The 27,196-nt window shown below is 30.8% G+C and overlaps 2 protein-coding genes across 4 annotated transcripts in view; both read left to right on the top strand.

The window, feature by feature from the left end:
• The first annotated feature begins 432 nt into the window (after window positions 1-432).
• Window positions 433-4,154, top strand: LOC136086367 (uncharacterized). The gene is made up of 3 exons (XM_065808663.1): window positions 433-1,066; window positions 2,388-2,960; window positions 3,787-4,154. Exons 1-3 carry the CDS (start codon window positions 433-435, stop codon window positions 4,152-4,154), a joined length of 1,575 nt encoding a protein of 524 aa, XP_065664735.1.
• A 1,551-nt stretch (window positions 4,155-5,705) lies between these two features.
• LOC136085987 (fibrillin-2-like) overlaps window positions 5,706-27,196 on the top strand; it is a 144,757-nt gene continuing 123,266 nt past the window's right edge. For 2 of the 3 annotated variants that reach the window (XM_065808084.1, XM_065808085.1), the window contains exons 1-2: window positions 5,714-5,901; window positions 19,531-19,849. In XM_065808084.1, the coding sequence (XP_065664156.1) occupies window positions 5,847-5,901; window positions 19,531-19,849 (374 nt within the window). In that variant the 5' untranslated portion in view covers window positions 5,714-5,846. Of the gene's footprint in view, window positions 5,902-19,530; window positions 19,850-27,196 lie in introns of all 3 variants that reach the window. The other variant, XM_065808083.1, reaches the window with a different exon arrangement.

Raw genomic sequence — 27,196 nt, 5'->3', positions numbered from 1 at the left:
TAGATTTGAGATGTATAAAATGTTTCTGATGACTGAAAACAATAATACTTTTTCAGGATCAGACAGTCTACAAAGTCCTTCAAACTCAAAAAAACTTCGTGAAGAAAGTGCTGTGTCAATTCCATCATTCTTCCAGCCAAAGTATTCTACTTACGACAAGCGCCAGCTTCAGTTTGACCTGGATGCGGTAGTGGTGTAGTGGTAAAGCGCTCGCTTCAGAAGCGAAAGGTTCCGAGTTCGATCCCCACCACGTCCCTGGTAGTACCGCGCTCAACTTGTTTCTCCGCGCAGCGGCCTTGTTCGTCGAGGTTCGTGTTTCGGAGTTATAGAGTTGAGAGAGGGTTATAACCACTATTGAGTAGCCTCCTCATCTGTAGTGGCCTTCATGGCCTTGAGGAGGTGAATAACAAAAAAACAAAAAAACAAAATTTCATGAGGTGGATTGTTGCACTCTCGATGCCTTTCAATGTTGCTGACCATAAAGAAACAAAAGAATTTTTTAAGAAGCAGCTGCCAAGGGTCACAGTTAAGAACTCTACAACTTTTGCAAAGTTAAAGCTTCCCTTACTATATGAACATATTCCCTTACTATATGAGTTAGAACAAGAGCTACCTGAAGTTGATGGTTTTGCTCTTACTTCAGATATGTGGACATCAAGAGCTAATGAAGCTTACATGAGTCTTACCTTGCATTTTGTCAATAGAAATTTCAACCTCATTAAAAAAGTCATCAGTTGCAAGCATTTTCCTGGATCTCACACTGCAGTGGCAATAGCTGTGGAAATAGACAAACAAATTGAATCTTTGCCAAATGTCAAGTCAGAATGTGAGAAGGTAGTGGTTCATGATGCAGCTGCAAATATGAGGGCATCCTTTCCAAACAGCTCTCAACTTTCTTACTCATTACTATGTGCTGATCATGCAATCAATCTTGTCTTGCAGAAAGCTGTCGAAGGATGTAAACCAGTTCAAAAGGCAATAACGAAAGCAACCCTGCTCTCCAACAAAACCCATCGATCAACTTTAGCTAATGAGCTTATCAAGAAAGCTTGCAAGGATGTAGGAGGTATAGTTAGTTTATACTAAATCACTATTTTGAAATTTTTTTCAATTGTCTTCTGCTATTGTAAAAAATTAAGAATTAAAATTTAAAGTAACCAACCATTCACAATGCCATATTTAAAAATAGCAAATTTTAGTTGTGTTGCATTATACACAGATTATATAAACATTTTTTTATAGATTTTATTTCTGGAAAGAAGAAAATTGATGAACTTTTCATATCCTAGCATATATATACATGACTCCATTGTAAAAAACTAAATAGCGCTAACTCTGTCTGTACAAGAGTCAAAAGAATTTTTAATAAAACAGTTGAAGGTTAAAGAGTTCCTTTAAAAAAAGGGAATTTTTACCACATCAGATAGGCAACCCTACTGTTAGTTAACCTCATTTAAAAATTGTCACCCCAAAAAAATATTACCACAAATATCTTTTTGATATTTATTTGAAACAATGCCAAATAATCATGGTTTAACAAAAATATTCCATTGAGTGATATTAAATATGAACTTAGTATTCCAAAACTAAATTAATAAACACTATTTTAGAGTACAGCTCATAATATGAAATATCATTCATGAATTCATATTTTTATCTGTCCTCAGTTTTTGATTGAGGAGAATTACGATATTAATTTATTTTTTATATTCTCCTAATAACTGAACATTTTTTTATGATTTCATATTCAAAATTGCTGTTAACTTTAAACTTCATGTTTTAATTGCTTCCAATACCACACTCATGGTCTCATTCCACTGAAGTTACTACTCATTAAAATCAAAGTGAAATTAGACAGGCTCATTGAGCCTATAAGACTATAGTACTTTCTTTGTCTAGGTAAACACACCCTTTAATGGTACCTTAAACAGTGTAAATTCCCTTTGTAATCTGCAGGTTCTGAGATAACCTCAATTTGAAGATAAATGTTTACCCATATTCTGATTTTCCATGTTAGTGGGGTATTTTTTCCTCACAACACTTCACCAAACTCCTTGATTGTCCAATAACCAAAAGAAGAAATATTTTATTGTTGAAATATCATAATCCACTAACTCAGGTGGATTTACTAGATTCCCGAGTCAGTATAATAGGGTTCATCAAGTCATTTATTTGAACTCCTGCATTTGAAAACAAAAGTAAACAATGTACTTCTAAATAGACAACATAACTATAAAAATAGTGACTAATTCTAGTAGAAGCAAGTCTATCTTGCTAGCCTGTATAATACTTTAAAATAAATAATAATAGTTTAATTGAACACCATTGGTAGTGTGATCCTTAAACTTAAATATTTTAAATGTTTTTTAAATATTTCTTTTTTTCAGTGGCACCAATTAAAGTCATCGCTCCTGTTTCGACCAGATGGAATTCAAATGCAATGATGATTAAATCCATTCTCAAAATTCAACCAGCATTAAAACACCTTCAAAATAAGAAATATGACTTCATCCCTACACAAGCTGAGTTACAAGTTCTAGCAATTCCAATCCTTGAGCTCTTCAAAGAACTTTCTGAAAAGTTTTCTGCAGACTCAGTTCCAACTATTCATCTTATTTGTGGTGAACTGTTTCGAATTCAACACTTACTAACAGATAGAGTCAATACATCGGATGACTTGAATATTCAGAACTTTGCAACTAAACTTTTGGAACAGCTTGAACAAAGATTTGAACTTTGCGGAACAAAGCAAGATCTGTATGCTTTGTCTCATTTACTTCATCCGTCCTTCAAAGGAGCTGTTTTGCACAAAATGAATCGATTTAACAACATCGAGACAAAACTTATAGATAGTCATTTATCTGGAAACAATGCAAACCGTCAAAGCACTCCAGAGGAGTCAAACATCATTGATCAAACAGACCCTTTAGAACAACTGGTGTTTGAAACCAATTGGAAAGGTATTGCCATCTGTTTTGTTAAATATTTAAGGGTCAGTGCAAAAAAATCAGGTCTATAATATTTCTTTATTTTCATCTTTCAAATTTGAATAGTGATTGAGTAGATATTGCTTCCTGTTCTGCTTTATTTTAACTTAAATTAATTCCTGATTTGCCTGTGGACCCAGATATCAAATTTAAATACCTCTTTTTTGCTTTATTTTGACGTTAGTTAATTGGTGATTTGACTACTTAAAAAACTTTATATCAACAAAAATTTAATGTGTCTTATATTATCAGGGCCTTATATGTATGTAGATCTTGTTTATGAAGTTCTTATCATAAAAATTTTTAAATACTTATTGTTCCTTAGTGGCTTCAAATACAAATTTGATAATTTATTTAATTCAAATTATCTTATTTCTTTATGTAATATTCCCAGTAAATTACATGAAAGGTCCTACTAAGTTTCAGACATTGCTGATTCAACTAAAATAACTTTTGTGTCATTTATTAATGGGTCACTATAGGGTCCAAACCATTGGGTATGAACAAAATGCCTATAGCTAATCTACACCTATCTTTTATCAGTGATTGCTCATATAAATCTTTTTGGGCTATTGCCGTCCTAAATGTTCAAAGACAAAAATGTGGCATTTTGCCAATACTTTTCTTTAACTTGTTAAAGCAATTTAAACATTTTATTTAACTCTAACTTACTAATTCTCCATTTTTAGATTCATGTTTAATTTATAAACGTATAATTAATTCCAGCTGCTTTTAATTTTTCATGCAATGTTAAAAATTTTCTTAAAAAGGAGCCATAGTAATATAACAATGTGATTAGTTTCAGACTGTTCATCAAACAAAACAAAATCAAATATGGAGGAAGAACTTAATAAATATTTGGCAATGCCAAGGCCAGATCCCAAAGAACTGGATATTCTGATGTGGTGGAGAAATAGTTCAACCTCTTTACCATTACTCTCAAAGCTGGCACTAAAACTTCTTTGCATTCCAGTCACTTCTGCTTCATCTAAGCGAGTTTTTTCTGTTGCTGGGGGCATTGTTACAAATCAAAGACACAAACAGATGCAAAACAAGCATGTTGTTTTCTGTCATTCAAATATGGCAAAAATAAAGAGAAATCTGGCAGAAAGCATTGAAACTGAAGAGGAAAAGAAACAACGTGGGATGGAGAAACACTTACAGTAAAAACTGACCAGATTTTTTTGTATAGTGCAGTTAGTGAATAGCTAAAAATAATAAAAAATTAGAGGCAGAAAGAATCTCGAGTAACAAATATCTCAAATTTCTCAATTTTTTCCAAGTTTTTTTTTTAAAGACTATCTAGCAGAAGTAGGGGGGGGGGGGGCAATGCCCAGTATTATGGGATATCCAGCAGAACTTTGGGGTGCAATTTTGGTAAGATATTGAAGAATATTAATTAAAAAACTAATCGGAGTATCATGCAATTAGCAAAACATTAAAATTGGAGGTTATAATTTTTAAGTTTTTTTTGTAAAATCCAAGATTTTTGTACTTTTCATTCAAGATTTTATCCATGTGCCTAAAACAGCACGTCTAAATGTTTTCTTTTGTGTTTTTCTTGAATCACCCACATGCAGAAATTAAATTCGCATTTCAGTCCGAATTTAGTCAATACCTTGTTTTGGAACAAATTTATTATAACAGTTAGTCTTATTGCAGTTAAACAATTCTTTCGATTATATACTATCAGTACCTAACAGCTTTTGTAAAAAACAAGTGCAAAGAACAAAAAAGATGCTTTTGCAAATTTTCACCCTACAACGAATAAAAAATTTTGCTGATTATTTTTTGCCCAAAGCTTAAATGAAAAAAAAAGTTTTCTTCTCCCATCACTTCAGTCAAACAGTTTTGTTCTAAATAGATGAATTAAAATAAACTCTCTGATATAAATGCCTAATCTTGTAAGAATGTTAATGAGGAAAGTGGGGGCTACACCACTGCTTTAAACATTTGGGTTTTTGGAATTTAATTTCAAAATATGTTCCAATATTTTGTAATATTCACAAATTTTAATGTATCCTTTTTTATTGCAATAAAGTTTCATTTCTCTATAGTTCAATACAAAAAAATTGTGCTTAATTGGTTGTTTAAGGGTTGTAATTTAATAATTCAACAAAATTAATGATAAATTGGCTTTTAAGCAAATGTTTTTCCTTTACACTATTATTGCTAACAAATTACACAATATTTTTAGAAACTTTGCCAAGTCTAATTTTAGTTCAAAAAGTACAGGCTTGAGACCACATTTTCGCAGGCTTAGGCTCGACTTTCTAAAATCACACTAAACTCTGCCTTTAACATCTTCTTAAATTTAATTTTGGTTATTTATACTAGCAATACAAATCAGTGGTTTTTAAAAGTTAATTAGGTTGTTCAAAAATGTATTTGGTTCAACTACGTTCACCTTTGTTCAACTACGTTTAACTAAGATGATTAATACAAAAATACCGTAAATAAACGTAACGTAATTGAAACAAAACTACGTTACGTTTATTTATGTTCAACTACGTTCAACTTCGTTGACCGTAGTTAAACGTAGTTGAAAGAACGTAACACTGATGCTTACTAATAGGAACTTTTAAATTAATTTTAACTTAACAATGTTATTTAAAATTATGTTATTCAACTTAAGTTTAACATAAGCCGCATTGATAATAACTAAACGCTATGTTTAAAAGGATTAATATTAAATGGTTTATTTGTCGTGATTTTTTTATTTTCATAAAATTGTATTCAATTAAAAATTACTTGTTTGAGACATTCAAAATGTTTTGCAAAACATTTAAGTCTTTTTTTTTTAAACAACCTCTGACTAGTAAATGCTCTTTAAGTAATTGAGCTTCTTATATTTAAATCATGCCAAAAATATTCTTCATTCAGTTTATATTTGCAGTGTATATCCAGCCTTTTAGTAAGTACTGTTATTTTTATAAATATGATTGGAAGGATACGAGCTCGTGTAAGATTACTTTATACATTATTAAAGCATATAAAAATACGGTTTCCCCATAGTACCGGCGATGATTTTTTTTAGAAATTATAGACGGATTATAGATGCTAGCGTCATCAGCTCGTCAAATGTTACAATGGTTTTTAAATGTTACAGTTTAAATAAAATTGTTACAGTAGATCTTGGCGGCTGAGTAGTATCTTTTTTTTTGAATTTAAAAAATGGGGTCCGAAACTTAGTTTTGATCAACTCTCGGTTGCTAAATACGAGGAAAGGAAGAGGAGGAAGAAGGAGGGGAGGGGGGGGGTTGAAAATTTTAGTTTAGATGTAATAAACGAGTTTTTAATAGAACAAAAATAAAAAATTTTTATTAAAGTGTAGCTTGCGATCAAATGCGCATTTTTTCATAATATTTTTAAAGATTTTTTTAATTTTATTTTGAGATCGCTTTTTTTTGTTAATAACAAGTAAAAATTTAAAAAACGGCGATGGATAATCTTTGGGTGGGTGGGACAAAATTTACGAAAATAATTATTCCCTACCGTGTATTAAGCACCTAAGAGTATTGGCCATTATCAAGAGTAATGCCGTTTCTAGCGTTGTGTTTTCCTAGAGCACGTGCTTTTTTTTTTGTATTTCTAGGACCTGCCAAACTTAAATTTCGCAATTTATTTTCTATTGTTCTTGTTTCTTCCCTATTTATATCTTTTTTGCAAACTGTTTTGTGAAGAGCTAACACTGATTGATAATCTTTTTTTTTTTTGTATATGTATTTTTGATGTTGAAGCATCCGTGTATTTACCTTCAATTTTTATTTACCTGATTACATTTTAAAACAGTTGCATCTTACTATGTTGGCTTCAAGGTGGCTGTTATTAGATAGTTTATATATACTTGTTTTTTACTCAATTTTTTCTTCAATTTTTACTTAATTTATTTTACAATGTTATTGATCAATATATATACTTTTGAAACAGCTATTACACTTCATGGATATTTACAAATAGTACGTATACTAATCTTAAGTAAAAACTTTAGTGGAATTAATAACATTAACAATAATCGTATTAAAAACAATTTTATTACAATAGTAATCAAAAACAACCGTAACAGAATTAGTATGAAGAATGAAAAAAGAGGCGGATTTTAACTGAATAAATTGAGGCACATGCCTCTGGCCCTCGAATCCTCTGGCCTCCGAATATTGATAACACACTTTTTGAAAAAGCACACTTTTTTACTTGAAGTATTTAAATTCATGCGTTATTGGAAAGAAAAAACAAGAAAGCATGAATAATTTCCGTAATAATTTATGTTCCTTTTAATGCACAAAAACAGTTACAAAACTCCGTAACAACCATGAGTTTACTCAGTTGAGAGTTGATATTGTTATAAATGTAGCGTGCTCATCTAAAATGAATTTTTTTTCTATTTTACAACAGTTCAGCAGAAAAGTAAAAGTTCAAAACCAGAAAGTTAAGGTGAATAAAAATTCAGAGAAGTTCAAAATCAAGAATCAGTTGATCTTGAACCGGATACAGCTGAAGCAAAAGTTGACACTGAACATGAACAAAAACAAACCGCGGCATAACTGGCAAATAATTATGAAACTTTTCTGGGTTTATAAAAAACAGTTTCATCAAACATGCCATCTCATTTTATCAGCAACGGTGGTATTAAATGTCAATATAAATAAGACATGTTCCAGAAAAAATCTGCGTGTGTTCTGATGTGGTGTTTACGGAAATCGTGCATCATTTTAAATAGCTAATTGTTTTAAAATGTTATTGTATTAGTGTTATTCAAAATTTAAACAACTCTGTTATCAAAACAATTAGTTTTAATTGATATATCATCAGATCAAGATAAAAAGCGAGAAATATTTTTGCATTTTCTCGTTAAAAATCCTAGTGTATCAAACAAAACAATTTCATAAGAGTTGCAGGTTGTTTTGAGAACAGTGAAGAGCTTTGTGAAACGATTGAAGGACACTGGTGCAATCAAAAGGAAATCAGAGAGTAGAAGAAAAAAATGTTTTTTTAGACGAGATCTTGGTAAAAAGTGAAAGATGCCTTAAACAGAAAACTGAAGATTTCTGTTCGACCTTTAACGAATAAATTTATAACGAGGGCTTCCACTATACAAAGAGTAAAGAGAAATTTATGCTATAAATCACATAAAAAGAAAAAAGTTCCTCGTCGTGAAGAATAGCAAGAAAATGTCGCAATTCATTATTCAAAGCTGCTCTATAAAAAATTATTTGCCAAAAAATCTTGTTTGATTATTGACGATGAAACTTATTGTGCTGCATATTTCCTATCTCTTCCAGGACACCAATATTATTCAGCAATTAATTGCAAGAAACTGAATTTAACCAATTATAAATTCATTGAAGTGCAAAAATTCGCTAAAAAAGTCTTAGTTTGGCAAGCAATTTGTGAATGTGGTGAAAGAAGCTCTTGTTTTGTGACTACGGGAACAACTAACACCAAAATATACATAAAAGAATGCCTCAAGAAACATCTTTTGCCATTTTTAAGAACACACACGGGTAAACCATTATTTTGGCCCAATTTAACTTCACGTAACTACTCTGGGGCGACTTTAAACTGTCTTAGAGAACATAAAGTAGATTTTGTTGAAAAACACTGCAATCCACCAAATTGTTCCAAACTATGTCCTATTGAAAGATATTGGGCTTTTGTCAAAAGAAAACTAAGGTTCAATGTAAAAGAAACCAAAAACATTAAAGACTTCAAAAATAAATGAGTTAGAGCTACCAAGAAAGTCCAGCCAAAGACTGTGCAAAAGCTGATGTCGTAAAAAACATAAAAAACTTCACAAACTTTTTTGAGTGAAATTTAATAATATTAATATATGTACTTTCAAAATATATATAATATTCACTATCGAAATACAATAATTAAGTAAATATCCTTTAAAATGTCCGCGCAGATTTTTTCTGGTACATGTCTTATGAAGGATTTTTGCAATCGAATCTCTTGGACAGTAGTATAAATTAAAACCGGTATCATACTCCTTCATTATTCCCTTGACATCATAATTAACTGGTGAGATTTCTGAACATAACCTGGCGTTACGTTCAGAATTCTCACAAGTTACTCATCATCAAATGGACATGTTTATTGTTTCAAGAGCAAGCTTTTATTATCGGATATGAAAAATAATTCTCCTTTGACACAAGGGTTTAACAATTGAAAAGCGGACGTGATGTTGAGCTACATGAAAGTTGTGAAGGTCATATATTGGTTTGTTTAGCATATGCACAGAGACGCGGTCTAATTGGTTGTGTTAATAGGGAACAGGAGAAAGCAATCTTCAATAAATCTAAGTATTGGTTATCTGATCATCACCGGACTGTGGATGTGGCAAAGTTTTTAGCTGAGGGGGGTTTACCACTTCGTGGACGTAAGAAGAAATTTAGTTTACCACGTAATGGTAACTTTATGGACACTCTTGAGTTATTAGCTTTTTATGATCTTTTTTTAGATGCGCATATTGATAAGCATGGCAACCCAGGTCGCGGCAAAGCATTATACTTATCTTCTACTTTCTGAGGTGAATTCATTAATTTAATGGATCAAGAAGTGCTTTTGTTTATTGTTAATAAAATACAAAAAGTAAAGTACTAAAGTTCGTTAATTGATTCAACACCTGACTTATCACACGTTAATCAGTTATGTGTTCGTTACGTAAATAAATGAGAAAAATTGAGCGTTTTTTGACATTCATTAAGTTTGAAAGTTTCTCTGGAATTTGATTATCAAATGCATTACGGGAATTCTTGGAGAAAAATAGTACTGATATTGGCAACTATTGTGGTCAGACCTATGTTAATGCATTGAATATATCTGGATCTTACAATGGTGTTAAGGTTCTTGTTTTATCTGTTTGCGAGTATGCTACTTAAACACCTTGCTTTGCTCATACATTAAATTTAGTTGGTAAAAATGCTGTTGGTTGTTGTAGTGCAGCAGTTGGTATTTTTGATATTGTGCAACGGATCTACACATTCTTTAGTGCCTCCACTCATTGATGGACAGTTCTAATGAAAGCGCTAGCCAATGACAAACCAGTGCCCAAAAAACTATTAGAAACACGTTGGTAAGTACGTGCTTATGCAACAAGGGCTTTGCGAAAGAGTTGCAAGAATATTTAATCTGCTCTAGAAACATTGCAATTGATGAATGTAAAAAAGGTGAAACTCGTCAAGATGCGCTTGGACTAGCAAAACATTTTAATGAATTGGAAACTGGTTCTTTCACTGTCTTTTGAGACAAGATGCTGCAATGATTCAATAAATCAAGTCTAGTTTTACAAGGTCCCACTTTAGATTTGAATAAAGCTGGTTTGTTGCACTTGTTGTCTAAAATGCTCAATTGTTGAGATGTTTAACAAAATTGGATAAATTTGAGAAATATGGAAAAGAAATGTCCAAATGTTAAGCATATAAAAAAGAAGTCGAAAGAGTCAGAAAAAGAAAGCAACAGTTTAATGAAGATGTTTCCAAACAATTTTTTCTAGTTGCAAATTATGAATTTTGAGTTTTAAAATGCAATAACAGATCTGCCGCATATTAAATGTGCCCAACAGATTCGGGTTTATGAATAGTTTGCAAACATTTTGCAAAAATTTAAAACAACTTGTATGGAAGGGATAAAACATTGTGATACTTTAGCTGCACATTATTCCAATGACATTGAAGTCAGCTTGGGAGAGAAAATGGTTCATTTTCGGATTTACGCAGTCAGACAAATGAATTCTGATGATACAAAAACAACCAAGGAGCTGTTGATGTACCGCATTCTGCTCAGTAATGTTTGATAGAAACTTTTTCGAATATTGCATCAGCAACTGTACAGAAGAAAGAAGTTTTTTGCAATAAAAGCAAATAAAAAATGAATGCCGTTCTAGAATTAATCAAGAGCGGCTCGACATGCTTTCTTTAAAGTGAGGTGACCAGGTTCTCATTTGATGACATTGTTGAACAATTTGTCAAACAAAAATCCAGAAAATGTCACTTTAATTTTTAAATACATGACTGAAATGTTAAATACTACATGCTAATCACTTTTTCTTTAATTAAAATGCTCCCCAAATTATTTGTGCCTCTGACCCCAGGTATATGAGTGGAAATAGTAATAAAAATAAAAAATAACATTGGTAACAATAATAGCAATAATAATAATTAATTTTATTATAATTATAATTATCATGGCAAAAATTTAAAAACACCAGAAAAAATGAGTTTTAGGTTATAGGAAAGGTTATTCTAAGGTTTAATACTTTGATGTTTAATAGATTAATGTCCAAAAGTAACAAAATAGTGTTTTAAGACGGTAAGTTTCAGATTTTATTATTGTATCGAAGCAAGTAAAAGTTATTTTTAGATTTAGGGAAGAAGTTGTTGGATGTAAGAAGTAATTTTTTTTTGTTGCTAGTTCGAGACAAACTGGCGAGATAAACAATATCCCAAAGTTTAGAAATTCTAGAAGTAAGATAAAGTACATAGGGATTGATTGTTAATCAAGGTCTTTCTTATTTGTAATTTGTTAAAAAAGTCCTTTTTAGTAGTAGGATTAAATTAAATAGTGCTCTGAATCCTGTTTTTTGGAATACTTTTCTAATTTTAGGTAAAAGATCTGGTATCTATGGTTAAAACTAAATGAATATTATTACCCTTGGACGTAATTTATATTGTCTTATATTGTCTTTTTGAATGAAATTAACGTACAAGATTCCTCATTATTTTTTCAATATATCCTTTTTTAATTGATACATCAACTAAAAAACTTATTTTGTTTTTAAATAAGACTATGCTACAGACTGAGTAAACCCTGTGGAATAATTCTTTAAATATAGTCTTGATAAATCCTTTAAATTTAGTTGTTGATCAATCCTTAAAATATAACTGTTAATCAATCCTTTAAATATAGGGTTGGTTAATCTTTTAAATATAGCATTAATTAAACCTTTTAGTTGTTGATAAATCATTCAAATAGAAAGAGAGTTGACAATTACTAACTTAAATTATCCCATATTAACCTATTTATATATATGTATGTATATATATGTATATATATATATATGTATATATATATATGTATATATATATATATATGTATATATATATATATATATATATATATATATATATATATATATATATATATATATATATATATATATATATATATTTTAAACATCTTCGCTTCCAACAAGGTTGCAAGCAACCACTAATTAAAGTTGGAAGTTACTGGAAGAGAAAAGATGAAGATTGTAGAGCAAGATAACGATTGACGGACGACTTTAAGGATTGCAAATTATATGATACAGGAAAGCAGATGAAGGAAGCAAATTCCAAAGAGCTAATGTTCGAGGAAAAAAAAATAGACGAAAAAGCGTTTTTGGAGCACTAAGGAACAGTCACAGAAAAAAGATGAGGCTTAATTAAATGACGAGTAACACGAGAATGAATTTTAGTAGATTGCACAAGAGACGCTTGCTCTTTAGAACGGTGCCCATCATAGTATTTGTGGAAATGCAAAAGAGAAGAAACATTACGAAGATGTGATAATCATTGAAGGCTGGCTGCAAGAACAGGTCCAACTATGTTAACAATGCGTTTTTTCACCTTATCTAAAAGAGAAAGGGCATCATTAGAAGATCCGCCCCAGATATCGCAACAGTATTCTATACAAGGTCGGATTTGAGATTTATAGAAATAGAGAATAGAATCCAAAGTAAGAAAGTGTCGAGCTCAATAAAGTGATGCAACCTTAGCAGATGCTATTTTAGCAACTAATTTTACATATGGTTTCCAAGAAAGATTGGATGTAAGAGTTAATCCTAGAAGATTAAGAGTTGATGACTCATCGAGTACATCACCGTTTATAAATATAGAAAGATCTAAACTGTTGCGATAAGGATTGGCTGAAAAAAGTTTTATTTGTATTAAAGTTCACCTAACACTGTGAGCCTTATGCTGTAGCAGAAGTGAGATCCTTTTCGACCTCAAATGCCCCTTTAAGCAATCAGAGTGTTGGTTTCTTATCACGACTAGAATAAATGGTAGTATCATCAGCAAACAATGTTACCTTAGATGTGAGATTATCTGGAAGATCATTAATTTAAATTAAAAATAGTATAGGGCCAAGGATAGAACCTTGAGAAACCGCTGAAGTTACAGAATAAGAAGAAGAGTGCTGTTCATCAAGGACAACTTTTGTACTATGATTGGAAAGGAAGGATTCAATAATCTCAAAGATGTTGCCAGATACACCATAAGAAGAAAGCTTACGGCGAAGACCAAAATGCCAAACATTTTCAAAAGCTTTTGAAATGTCAAGACCGATGGCCTTGACATCTCCACCTTTACCACACGTTAATGCATGATAAACTTATCAGTTATTACCGTTAGCAAATCAGCTGTAGAACGAAAAAATCGAAATCCATATTGATGGTCAGAAAGTAAGTTGTTAGATTCAAGATGAGAAAATAGTGTTTGTTAATTAAAGATTCAAAAACCTTGCTTATGATAGGAAGAAGACGAATGGGACGGTCGTTAGACGAATCAAATCGCTCTCCAGATTTTTTGAAGATAGGTATAACAGTTGCCGCTTTCCAGCCGGGTGGAAAACCAGACTCTGATAGCACTTGTTGAATAGTTTTGAGAGTATAGACGACAGTTCCGGAGAACACTTCTACAAGACAATAATAGGTATGTTGTCCGGGCCACAAGCTGTAGATGAGTCTAGGCAGGAAATTGACCTGGAATTGTCGAGAGGGAACAAAAAGATTTTATGCCAGACTGAATCTACGAGGTTATGTGAGAAGAGCATTTTCCGACAGGAAGACGAAAGATTTCTACCCAATTGCTATCACGAAGAAAATCACGGAAAGAATCCCAGTCAGCTTTAAAGTAGTTGTAAGAGGTACAATAATAGGGGGATACAGATGATGAAGAAGAATGAGATATTAGTTTTAGAGAGATCAAACTGCGATCAGATGCACGTAAGGGTGAATATGGAGAAACTGAGCGCTGATTAGGATCAGAAAGAAGACATAAGTCAAGTAGAAAAGGTATATGATTCAGGTAGTCTGGAAAGCGAGTTGGAAAGTTGACTATTTGAGTTAGGGATTGAGAAAGGCAAAGGTTGTGGGCTTTAATGCCTGCAGAATCACTGACATTAGAGATAAGTCATTCAGAGTGGTGAGCATTAAAGTCACCGACAACAACTATATTAGCTGATGGATAAAGAGAGAAGGCTTGGTTAATATGATCAGAAATAACATCAAAAAGAGTGCAGTCTTGAGGTGAAGGAGAGCGATATAGATAAAGAGAAAGGCAAGTGAAGTGGTGCTAAACGAAAGCATATAAAAGAATAGCCTGTGGATTTAAACCTAGTTTCACAACAAATGGGTGAATTCTTACGAATGTAAATTCCCAGGCCAAGCATGTGACTATTGGAGTCTTTACGAAATAAAGGAAGATAACCATCAACACTAAGATCGCAAGATGAGACAGCTGAACTCAAATTAGTCTCACAAAGATCAAGTAGGTCTGGTGAACATTGCAAGAGATAAGACTTAACAGAAGAAAAGTTACATCAAAGACCACGAATAATAGTAAATGATTTTTTAGTACTTTATTCATTTTTAAATTTGATTGAAGAACTTAACTCAAAGTGTAGATAGTACTCAGAACACTATTGAATAGCCCAAGCAATTGCCTCATTTCTATTAATAAACCCCAAGCCGTAACAAAGGGCCCCAAATGTGGCCTCCGCAATGCACACCAAAATTACAAACAGGGATATCATCCATGCGCAACATCGCACTGGTAATACTTTGATATTTTTTAGCTGTTGATGGAATCAGCCTCTCTGAGAGCTACCACAGAGTTCGGGAAACCTCATTAATTTAAATAAAAACTTTAAATATGATATTTAACCAAATAAATTCAAAAGTTGTCAGAACATTTAAACAAAAAGAAAATCCAGATAATTTTTTTTCTCAAAATGTTTTTTTTAAAAGCAATATAATGACCAAAAAAAATGACTCAGTTATTGTTTTTAGGTAATTATTTTGTTTTTAATAAAAACATTTTGAGAAAAAAGATTTACTTGATTTTCTATTTGTTTCACTGTTCTGACTATTTTTGAATTTATATATATATATATATATATATATATATATATATATATATATATATATATATATATATATATATATATATATATATATATATATATATATACATATATAAAAAACTTATCTAATTTTTGATTACTTCTACGCTGTTTCACCATCAGTAGGTTCATCAGGAAGATTCTTCCTGATGAACCTACTGATGGTGAAACACAGTGTTGAAGTAATCAAAAATTAGATAAGTATTTTTACTAATTTATTATTGCTCTGTTCTTTTAGAACATTGAGCACTCTGTTTGTAGAATACACTAAAATAATTTATATATATATATATAAATATATAGTTGGTTGCATGTTATTTTTATATTTAAACATAAGAATAAGAGTTTGATGCAAGTTAAGTTTTTCCATGTTTAAGACACATATTTTTCAAATATCAGTGGGATTATTCATTCTATTTAATTAATTAATAGTTTTACACTCATAGTTTTTCTAACTTAGCTATATATATAGCTCTGTTTTATGCACAGGTGCTAACACCATAATGCGTATGCTGTAGAATTGGTAACTAAGTTTAGGTCCCTTGTTTTTCAAATTAGTTGAAATAAGTTTTTTAATATGCAAGGGAATAGCCAGGGTATAAGATAATATAAACTAAAACAGTTTGACCAATCTATATCAAGTATGCACTGAAAACTATTTGTATTGTGTATTTTTTTTTCTTATAACTTTTCCTCTAATTTTCATTTATTTCAATTTGACTTCATTGTCAAAATTAATTTTATGAGTTAATAAAAAATGCTTTTTTTTTTCCAAATTATGAAGTAAAACACAATTTTAGAGAAAAATGATACCCATTATTAATTTAAAGGGTTCAATTAATTTGGTTAAATACATTTAACTTTAAAGGGTTGCTTAGTACAAACTGACTTTAAAACATTATGCAAATAGGGTACTGTTTGCAGCCAAATGCAAAAACACATTCCTTTACATCAACATTGATCTTAAAATTTGAAAAATTGTTCATTTATTGTTGCACGTTTTTTTTCATCTTTTTCTTTGCACTTTTTTTATTTTTCAATTACCCTACAAAGACCTTTCTCCTTTAAGAAGCTTTCCCCTCCATTAATCCATGTTGTTGAGTAAATTTTATATATGAGGTGTCTTTAAGAGTTATCTTTGAATGCGGTAGCAAGCTCAATTGGAAATGGAGAATCAGTAAGATCGTGGATAATTCAATAATAATATAATTTTTTAATTTTTTTCTAATAACCACGAGATCTTGTTCTCGAAACCTTGAGGAGATAAAACAATAGGATTTTTGGTAAAAAGCATAGCTTTGGAGATTGAGACTAATTATTTCTATACATCTTGCTACTTGTTCAAAAACTCATATCAAACCTCTTGTCAAACCTCATGTCAAAACTCACGTCAAACCTCATGTCAAACCTCATGTCAAACCTTATGTCAAACCTCATGTCAAACACTCATGTCAAACCTCATGTCAAACCTTATGTCAAAACTCATGTCAAACCTCATGTCAAACCTCATGTCAAACCTCATGTCAAACCTTATGTCAAACCTCATGTCAAACCTCATGTCAAACCTCATGTCAAACCTCATGTCAAACCTTATGTCAAACCTTATGTCAAACCTCATGTCAAACCTCATGCCAAAACTCAAAAACTGTCTGTTAGTACTAACACAGTTCTCTCCACATTTTTCTCTGTTAACTTGCTATCAAAGATTTTGTAAAAATCTAGCAGAACATTGTGAAATAGCACTACATGTTATAAAATTGATATAAACAAGTTTAAAATTTTTCTCCTGATAATATTAAATGGTTTGTGGACAGTGATACCTTTTTTGTGATACCTTCTTGACTTCTCCTCATCCTTTGTCAAAATCAAGCTTTTATTTTAACTAACTTTAACACATCTAAAATGTAAATTCTAGTTCTAGCATCAACATTATGTCCACTTTATTAAATGATTTGTAGCCTCAACTGTTGTACTTTTTGCAATAATTCACATAATGTTTCCATTGAATTCTATTTTATCTCTGTAAGAAGCAGCTTAATATTTTATATGGTCCGAGACTAACGTTTTTTATTCTTTTTTAATTTTTTAAATTATGATTGCAACATAAAATTGAACCATTGTTTTTTGATTAAACCGTAAAAACAAGAATAAAAAGCATTTTGAATAATTTAATTTTTTATTTTCTTTAAAAATATTCTGACCTTTATTTTAAGGTACAGCAACTACAATTTAAAGACAATTGAAAATTTGAAAGACATTTATTCACTCCAATTATACGATTTTAACAAAAATTTAAGAAATTATCACACAAAACTTTAACAAGAATAAAGTTGCCACAAAATCGCCATAAAAAAAACTCTAAATTTTAACGTTCACATGGAATATTTAGACTTTATTTTACGGAGCTGCAGTGATTCATTAAAGGTTACTAATACAAAAGCTACTTAAAACTCTTAAAAAACGAGAGTTTAAATAGCAACTAGCAATGTTCGAATTCTGAAGATTTCCTTTCAAAGAACCACTTACATGGTAAAATTGCCTGCAGTAAAAAAATAAAATCTAATTATTTATAAAACTATTGCCTTTTGCATATGCATATAGTGCGAATATATGTATATAAGGGTTGATAATAAAATTACTAATAATAATAACAATAAAGATATTAATAATAATAAAAATAATGATAATAGCGATAATAACACTGGTCAACAATGAATTTGCACCAGTTTTAATTTTAGGCTTTCTCGATGTTGTTTTTCACGCTGATTCCAAATCTGTGTTTAGTTTTTTTCCAGCACATCTGAATCTTGAGATAATGTATGTGTGTTTTTTGCACTAAAATATAGTTTCAGTGTGAAATATACTAATGTTTCTTTATTTTCAGGGTAGTTATTTCAATAAAATTAATTTATATAATGCCGAGAAATTGCGAAAATTCACCAGACGCTTTTAGCTACATTTGTGGGCAATTTACATTGTCAGGGCAGCCAAAGAAAATCACTCCAGATATCTCGAAAATATTCAAACTGTATTTCGGTTGTCCTTTGGCAGATCAAGATAAAATTTGGGCACCACTTGTGGCTTGTAATAGTTGTTGCAGCTTATTACGAGATTGGATCAACAAACGAAGGTCTTCTTTTCGATTTGCTATACCGATGATTTGGAGGGAACCAAAAGATCATTACATCAGTGGAATATTTGTGGTGATTTGAAAGTGATTGGTATGTTAATGGGTATGCAAACAAGGTTTACCAAGTTCTGCTGCTTTCTTTGTTTATGAGATAGTCGTGCTGTTAACGAACATTACATAAAACGTGAGAACTGAATACAAACCCGGTGTAAGCAGCATTCACCATATTCCGTTGGTTGATCCAGACAAAATATTTTTGCCACCGCTTTACATCAAGCTTGGCTTGATAAAAAACTTTGTAAAAGCATTAGGTAAAACTGAATCAGCGGGTTTTCAATACTTGATTAAAAAATTTCCCAAAATTAGAGCAGCGAAACTCAAAGAAGGCGTTTTTGTCGGACCCCAAAATCGAGAGGTTTTGAAAGACCATGGATTTGAAGAGTCACTCCGACGAAGAAGAAGCGTGGAAAGCGTTTGTATGGGTTTGTAAGAACTTCTTGGGGAATCACAAATTGTGTTAATATGAAAATTGCATTCAAAAGCTACTTGATTCGTTCCAAAAAGTGGGCTGTCGTATGTCATTGAAAATACATTTTCTGCATTCGCATTTGGCATTTTTTCCTGAAAATTTGGGCGCTGTGAATGATGAACAAGGTGAACAATTCCACCAAAATATTCAAGTGATGGAAAAGCGTTACCAAGGATTCTGGAATGAAAGCATGTTGACTGACTACTGTTGGATGCTTTATCGTGATGAACCAGGAAAAGTCTAAAAAAGGAACATTAAATGTGTATAAATGTTTACGAATAAACCTAGTCACAGAGACTTTGACTTCTTTGTATAGAAACATAAGTGGTGCTTGAAATATTGAATGATTATCAATATTTATGTATAGGGATGAAGTACAGGATGTCCAAAAATTAAAATTCTAAATATCTCAAGAACTAGATGTGCTGGAAAAAAACTGAAAGCAGATTTGAATTTTTGGTGCATTCAAAAAGTATTTTTTTGTTGACCAGTGTAATTATATATATATATATATATATATATATATATATATATATATATATATATATATATATATATATATATATATATATATATATATATATATATATATATATATATATGTTATTATTGTCATTATTATTATTATTTTTGTTATTATCAAAATTATTAATTTTATTGTTATTATAAATAATTCTTTATTTTTGTCATTATTTTTAATTATTAATATTTACTTTTAGGTTTCCAAGTATTAATTCAAGAAGTATATTTGAATATAAGTACTCCTGATATAAATTTTCTCTCCTTGTACAATCAATCAAAGTACCCGCAAAAACCAGATAGATATGGTTTCGTATCATCGCTAAACTTGTCTCAAAATATTTCTCAATCTTTTTGTGAAAGGATACGTGGATGGGTTCAGGTTGGATATTCTGCTAACTACTCATTTTACATCTCATGCAGTAGTTACTGTTCCTTTTACCTCAGTACTGATAATGATCCAACAAATAAAGTAAACATAGCTTTTCAAACAAACAGCTCTTCTTATATGAATTCAACGTAAGTTTTTAAAATATCATTTTGTAGTATAGTATTTTGCTCTTTAAAAGTATTTTAATTATTCAATGTTAAAATAAATATTCAACTAATATATTGCATACCATTTTATTATTTATAACAAAAACTATTTCTCAAATGTATTTATTTATATTCATATTGGTATATAGCGACTAACTGGGGCCCAAGTAAACAGTCTAATTGACAAGGTTAACAGCCTTGACTATAGCATTTTTAACTAATAGCGAGACATAGCTACGGTAATTATATTTCAAATTAAAATAACAATACAAGATTAAAAATAATTAATCTGGTATTGTTATTTTCATTTAATCAGTTGTTTAGCATCGCTTCCGTATTTTAATTTCTTTTATGGTATAGTTGCTTAAATTAAATCTTGCGTGTTTTCATAATTATCCCTTGGTATGTTGTGTTATGTTTTGTGTTTAACATTCAACTACTAAATTAAACTAATCATCATGCATTATGTCTTTTACAAAACCTATAATCTGGAATTATTTTAACAAAAATATTGGTGAATGCTATTTTCTAAGTATCATATATATTTTGTAAATGTCCATTCATTTTGTACCATGTCTTAAAATTACCCAAGTTAATACTTTATTGTTTTTAAACCATTATTTTTAAGTATTAATCTATATAATATTTATATAGACTGATAAATCCTCCTACTCCCCCTAACCCTATCTCTTTTCATTGTTTTAATAATAAGAATAAGAATAAAAACTTTTAATCAAAAAAAAGTTATAATAAAAAAAATTAAAGCCTTTAACATAAAATTAAAATTCATTTAAAAATTTAAGGAGAGCCTGTTCTGTGTTAAAATTGTTGAAATATGCATATCACAAAGTAATCCAATACTACTGGGTTGCGAAAGCACGTTCAAAACAACATAGAAGTTATTCAACAAACTTCAAAAGAAAGAATATGAGTGAAGACCGCAAGGATAGGAAGAACTTAATCTAATTGTGGCAGAATCTTTTGGATCCATAAGAAAAGTAACCTTTAAACCTCTTGCTCTCAAGGAGAAGGTGGTTACAAAAAAGTAGTCTTTTTAAGTTAGGCTTCAATTAGTAGATAATCATGAGATCATTAATTCGATTGCTACTAAGTGCATGCCGTTCATTTTTGTTGACCATTCTGAAAATTTAAAAGATTTGTAAACAGAATATTACAAAATGCCACAATAAAACATTGGACAACTTTCTCGAAAATAAACTCCCTAAACTATACTAAACACTAAAGTGAGCTATCCATGAAGTTATGAAAAAAGTGTGCATAGATCTTATTCAGATTGTCATTACCACTTATAAAGGACATCAAGCAATTGAGTCATAAATTATATTATATCTTGCAAAGCTTTTGCCCTCCGTTACTTTAATCTAACCCTGAACTGAAAATAGTAGTTGAAGATACACAGAGGTTGAAAAATGCTTTTCATAAGATTAGGCCTTATAAATTGACAGCTTTCTGCGCTTTGTTGAATAGTGGGTGAAAGATGGTTTTTCTACATTAGATATTAATTAACTTAAAACACTCTCCACAGTAATCAAGTGATAAAACAACCATTATGATATGATGCACGCCGTGCTTCAAATGAAAGTTCCAAAAAATCCAATAAGATCCAAAAATGTTAAATTGAAACTTTTTTATGGTAGAAGCAGCATGCAACTAAACTGCTTATCCTTTTAGGTTTTACGAAATCCTTATTGGCAACTCCACCAACCTCTGCATTATCAGTCTATTATGTTTCTGGACATGTCGTCACTGATTGCAGATAGATAGTACAATGATTATCGACAGTGAAAAAGCAGATAAACTTATCTTTATAATCCAGAACTGTTGCTGTCTTAAGATTTATGTAAAAAAATGGCCTATGGAACCAAGAAGTAAGAATGATGCATATGAAATAGACTTTTTATTGCTAATATTATTAGAAAAGACTCTTTAAATACCAACAAAATTACACCAAATGATAAAATAACAAATGGAAAATTTCGGACAATCAATCGGGGTAACGCAAAGAGATTACACTCTTTATTTTGGAGTTAGTTTGGTGGTTTAAGTATCATGTATTTGTGGGCGATTAAAATTTGCTGGGAGACCAAGTTCAGAAGTGAAACCATGTGTAAACGTTTAAGATGAACCTTTAGTTTTAACTCGAAGGTGTTTGCAACAGCCTAAAGTATCCTGATCTTTGCTCCAGACAATTCAAAGAATCCTGAAACTCGTTTCATACAAGATACAGAAATTGCAGTAACTGGTGCCACCAGAATATTAGGCACGATTAGTGTATGCTACCGTTTACTGATAAACTTTAGTGATAAATATTTGTGAAAACCATTTGTGATAAACATTTATAATAAGAATATCGCGCCTCCTAGGATAAGAATCACCAGTGGTATGGTGGCAGAAAGATGCTGCAACTACCTACACATTTTTTTCAACTAAGGAACTCTTAAGGTAAACTTTTGGAAGAAAATTTCTTGAAATTCTGAAATCAACTGGTGTCACGCTCACCTAGTTTAACAGCTTCAGAATTATTTCTATTGGGGTATTTATAAGGTAGAGTATCCGACAATAAACTTAGAACTATTCAGCGATTGAAAACTAACATACATAAAAAAGTTGAAACATAAACCAAGAAACATTACAGCAATTCATGGTTTATAACATGACCTGCAGTAATGAACGAGGGCGTGACGAGTAAAATGATGGAAGTTCAAAAGATGTTTCGATTATTTTCAAAATCAAAAAAAATTAACTTCCAAAAAGTGGTTTCTGTTTATAAAATGATGAAATCCAATTGAGAAAATATAACAATTTATACATAAAAGTTTATTTCTTTTTTAAACGGTCTCGTGACTTTTGGACTACCCTTTAATTTGTTCAAAAATTCACATTATTTTTAATCAAGAGTATATTTAAATTTGATAACTTATGATTCATTTTATTATCACTAATGTGTAGTATTGAACCAATGGTGATGGCATCAACAGTATATTAGCGATACCACCAGTATTGATATTAGTAAAGTTATTATTTTCTACAAATAGAATGCTCGATGCTCTTAAAAAACAGAGCATTAATAAATAAGTAAAAACAATGTTGTGCAGTATGGTGTTGTGGTTGAGAGCTCGCTTCATAAGCGAGAGGTTCCGAGTTCGATCCTCATCACGTCACTGGTAGTACCGCGCACAACTTGTTTCTCCGCACAGAGGCCTTGTTTGTGTCAAGGTTTGTTTTTCAGAGTTATAGAGTTTAGAGAGGCTCATAGCCACAATTAGGCTTTTCATCAGTAGTGGCCTTCTCGGACTTGGGGAGCTGAATTTACATAATAGTTACTAAAAAAGCGCATATATATGTGAAAATTGTTGCGCAATACTCCTGAGTCCTTGTTTCAGGGAGAGAGTGGGGTGGGTGTTGTTGGGGTAAAAAGGGGAGATGGAAACTTTAGTCCAGATCTAATAGTCGAGGGGTTTTTAATTAAAAAAGATTGGGGGTGGGATTTTTTGTTCATGCATAATAAAATACGAAAATACTAAAACTGAATAAAAGAATTCTATTATGACAAAAGATATTGAACACAAAAGACCAAGAAACAAAATGCCTAAAGCATTTTTTTCCTCTAAACTATATTTATCAGTTTGTCAAAACTTCCGACTGATGCCAGTTAGAATTTGACGCCCGTTAGAATAAGTATTTTTTTTTTAAATTTTACTTTATAATAATTCAAACTAATCTTTTTTAGATAAAATGCTTAAAACTATTTAATTCAAGTGTGGCTTACGGTCAAATGCGCATTTTCTAACAGCTGTTTATAATAGTTTCAATAGGATTTAATATAGTTGTACCTAAAAGCCTAAAAGCTTTATTTAAATATATAAAAACAAACTAATGGAGTTTTTATGCCAAGTTTTCAAGTAATAAAAATTTTGGCTATTTAAAATTTTTTTTTACAAAAATAAACAAAGTTTTAAGTAATATAAACCATAAACAAAGCGTTTTAACTGTTCATATGCATTGACTATATGAAAATGTTGTGTAAAAAGACTGTCACGGTGCGCAGGCATTATGATACCAACAATGTTACTGACTGCATTGTGACCACTTAAATTGAGCGCCTTGGGTTTTAATGCAAAAAGAGACGCCACACATACCTGCGTTATCAACGTTAGCGCACTTACAGTATTTACAACTCTAGGATAAATGTATTGACGGTATAATGCTACAGCTGTCGGATGTACAATATCATTGTTGGTATTCACATTGTTGGTAACAGCTTCTACAAGTATTAATGTAAAAACTCCACGACTATTTCTATTAAGTTGTTTAGGTGCAAAAAAGTTAACATGAAGGGACAAACGAATCCAGTGATACTTGCATACTTTTTTATAAAGCCAACATCAAAGTTTTTTTGTGCTATTGTTGATTTAAAAAAGAAAATAGGACAAATATACACCTTTTAGCCTTGTCTAAGTCCATTAGCAGATTGTGGTAAGCATGGATTGCAGCATCATTTAATCACTCATCTAAACCTGGTGTTGCGAAATCTTCATTGCTAATTGTGCAACTACCAATAACAACTTTTTCTGGTGGTAACAGCCCAATAACTCGTGATTCCACTTCCGAGTATTCCGTTGAAGTAATTTTTTGCATATGTAATGCAATTGCGTTATATTTTTTGTGGTTCATTGAGACAATCTTATTCTTTGGATTGTGGCTATCCTCACTCTCAGCATCAGGAGCCGCATTAAAGCATAACAGTCTCTAATTCGTGGTTGCTTACTTTCTAGTCGTTGCTTGACAACACGCTTGTTTCAACATTGCTGCCTTAATTTTATAAACTTCTTCTCAGAGGTTACGCAAAGTATGGTTTCTCGTGAACGGTAGGCCCCATTTGGTGTCTGTTGTACTCTAAACAAATTTCTTTCTTTTGTTGATTTCTTTATTTCTTAGATGGTACAATTTTAATGATTTTGTAAATTTTATATAAAATCCACACACCAACATATTTGTTTCAGTAATTATCTAATTGCTTTCTGGATAATGCAAAATAAAAACTGCACCATTTTATAATATAGACACTTTAAAAAATTTTTATTACTAATTTCTTCCTTTTATATAATATGTAAAATATGTTTTAAGTTTTTGGGCCGAGCCGGGCCGGGTTTTAGACATAACCTTTAATATGCTAATATAAAAATTATACTTAGATAACAAATAAACCAAAATCTCATTTTTGCCTAATCGAGACTAGCTAGGTTGACGATTTTAAAAGCCTGTTTACATATATAAAGTTTTAGTTTTTATTGGTGGATAAAATAATTGTTCTCTAATTTTTAAGGCCGATTCTAACCAAATTTTTTTTTTACTTTCAAGAAAATAATTTTTTGTTGATAACAAGTAAAAATTAACAATCGGGGAAGTCTTAATAAACTTAGGGTGAGTAGTAAAGTTTTCCAAAAATAATTAAACGACCCCGTCTTCCTCTCTTGTATTAAAGACTCGAGAGTAAATGATTAAATATCATTTATATTCAATGTGAAACAAGTTAAGATTAATAAAGTTTATTATTTATGTTTTTCTATATTTTTCTTTATTGTGAGTAAATTATCTGAAATAGAATAAAAGTAAAAGTTATTTAAATTTTTTCAATCCTAAAAATGGAAAATTTTTAACTTATAATCTCAAATCTTAATTCTGTAAAATCTATGTGCGAATAAATTTATTAAGAGCATGCTAATAAGTAATTAAAAAATTTGGGTTTTCGTATTCTATCCTGTCAGTTACCCCCTAAAATTGTGTTACCTTAAAGCAAAAAACGTAATATGAAGTTAAAATAAAAAAGTTATGAAGAAGAAAATTAGGATCGAGAAGCGGAAAAGAGGATGCATCAGACGCAAAAATATGGTCCTACTGAGGACAAGGATGAAGAGTTATTTAAACTTCATGTATTTAAAATGAAACTCTAGTTGGTTACTATTAGTGTGTAATCATCTTAACTTGATATGGTATTATCACAAAATATAATAATTTGAAATACTACTAATAATAGTAATAATAATTATTAAAAAAATAAAACATACTAGTAATTAGTAATTAGGCAAATATGTTTTATTTTGATGCAGTACATCACTGCTCAAAGGTTTCATCTCTAGTCACATCAACTAAAAGTCATTCTCGCTCGACTCGTCATTTATCTAAGTCTCATTCTTTTACTGTATCTATCCCTGCATGCTCATAAAACTTTAATTAGTCTACTCCACCCCCCCCCCCTCCTTCAACTCTTTGGAACTCACTCCCATCTTCATGTTTTCCTGACTCATACAACCTTTACCTTCAAGTCAACCATTTCCTTGCTTTATAACTCTATTACTTTTTTTCCAGTAACTCCCAACTGATTCACTCCCAAAAAGGGAGTTTATTCTGATTCACTCCCAAAAAGGCTGCAAACAACCAAGTAAAAGTGGTTGTTTGCAGCCTTTTTGGGAGTGAATTAGAATAAAATAAGATAAAACTTAGTATATGAAATATATACTCAGTTTTATATATATACGTCTACATCTAGAACATGCTGTGACAGCCTAGTGCTCTCATTTAAAAAAAAATTGAAAAATACAACAATGTGCAACAAAAATACCTTGAATTAAAGTACTAAGATTACCAGACAAGAAATGCTAAACTTGGACTAACTTCACTAAGTGACAGTAGAAAACGTGGTAACCTTATCCAAAAATTCAAAGTTGAAAACAAAACTAATTTAATCAATTAGCATACTGACCCAAAATTCATTTCTTTCATCTAGGTTCATCGCAAACGCCAATATTTTCAATATATTAATAGCAGTTACCAAATTTAATTTAATATGTTAAATAATTAAGTTGAGGATAGTTGGAATGATTGCCCAGATGATGTTGTCAATGCTTCTACTATCGGCATTTTCAAAAAAAAAAAGCTATATCAGCAACTACCATAGTTAGCAAAGTACATTATTTTTCTTCGCTGTATTACTGCAGCTATGCGAGCTAGCTAGCTAGCTAATGATAAACTTATGGTTTTTTCTGTTTCGTGTAATTTTAACTGTTATTATACCCAGCTAACACAAAATGCTTAACTAACGTTGCGAACGTTCAAGAACGTTCAATAAACGTTCATAGAACGTGCTTGAACGTTTGTCAAACGTACTTAAACGTTTTGTGCTAGCTGGGTATATGTGTATACCGCAATTGTAATAATATAATATAAATGATTTAATTTCTTGTAAATTTTAAACAAAAAAGAAAATAGCTAAATCCATCATTTTTATGTTTTATGAGAAAATGAACG

Source organism: Hydra vulgaris, chromosome 10 (assembly GCF_038396675.1).
Source record: "Hydra vulgaris chromosome 10, alternate assembly HydraT2T_AEP".
Classification (NCBI taxonomy): domain Eukaryota; kingdom Metazoa; phylum Cnidaria; class Hydrozoa; order Anthoathecata; family Hydridae; genus Hydra; species Hydra vulgaris.
The sequence above is the reverse complement of the archived record's forward strand: the minus strand, read 5'-3'. Positions and strand labels throughout refer to the sequence as shown.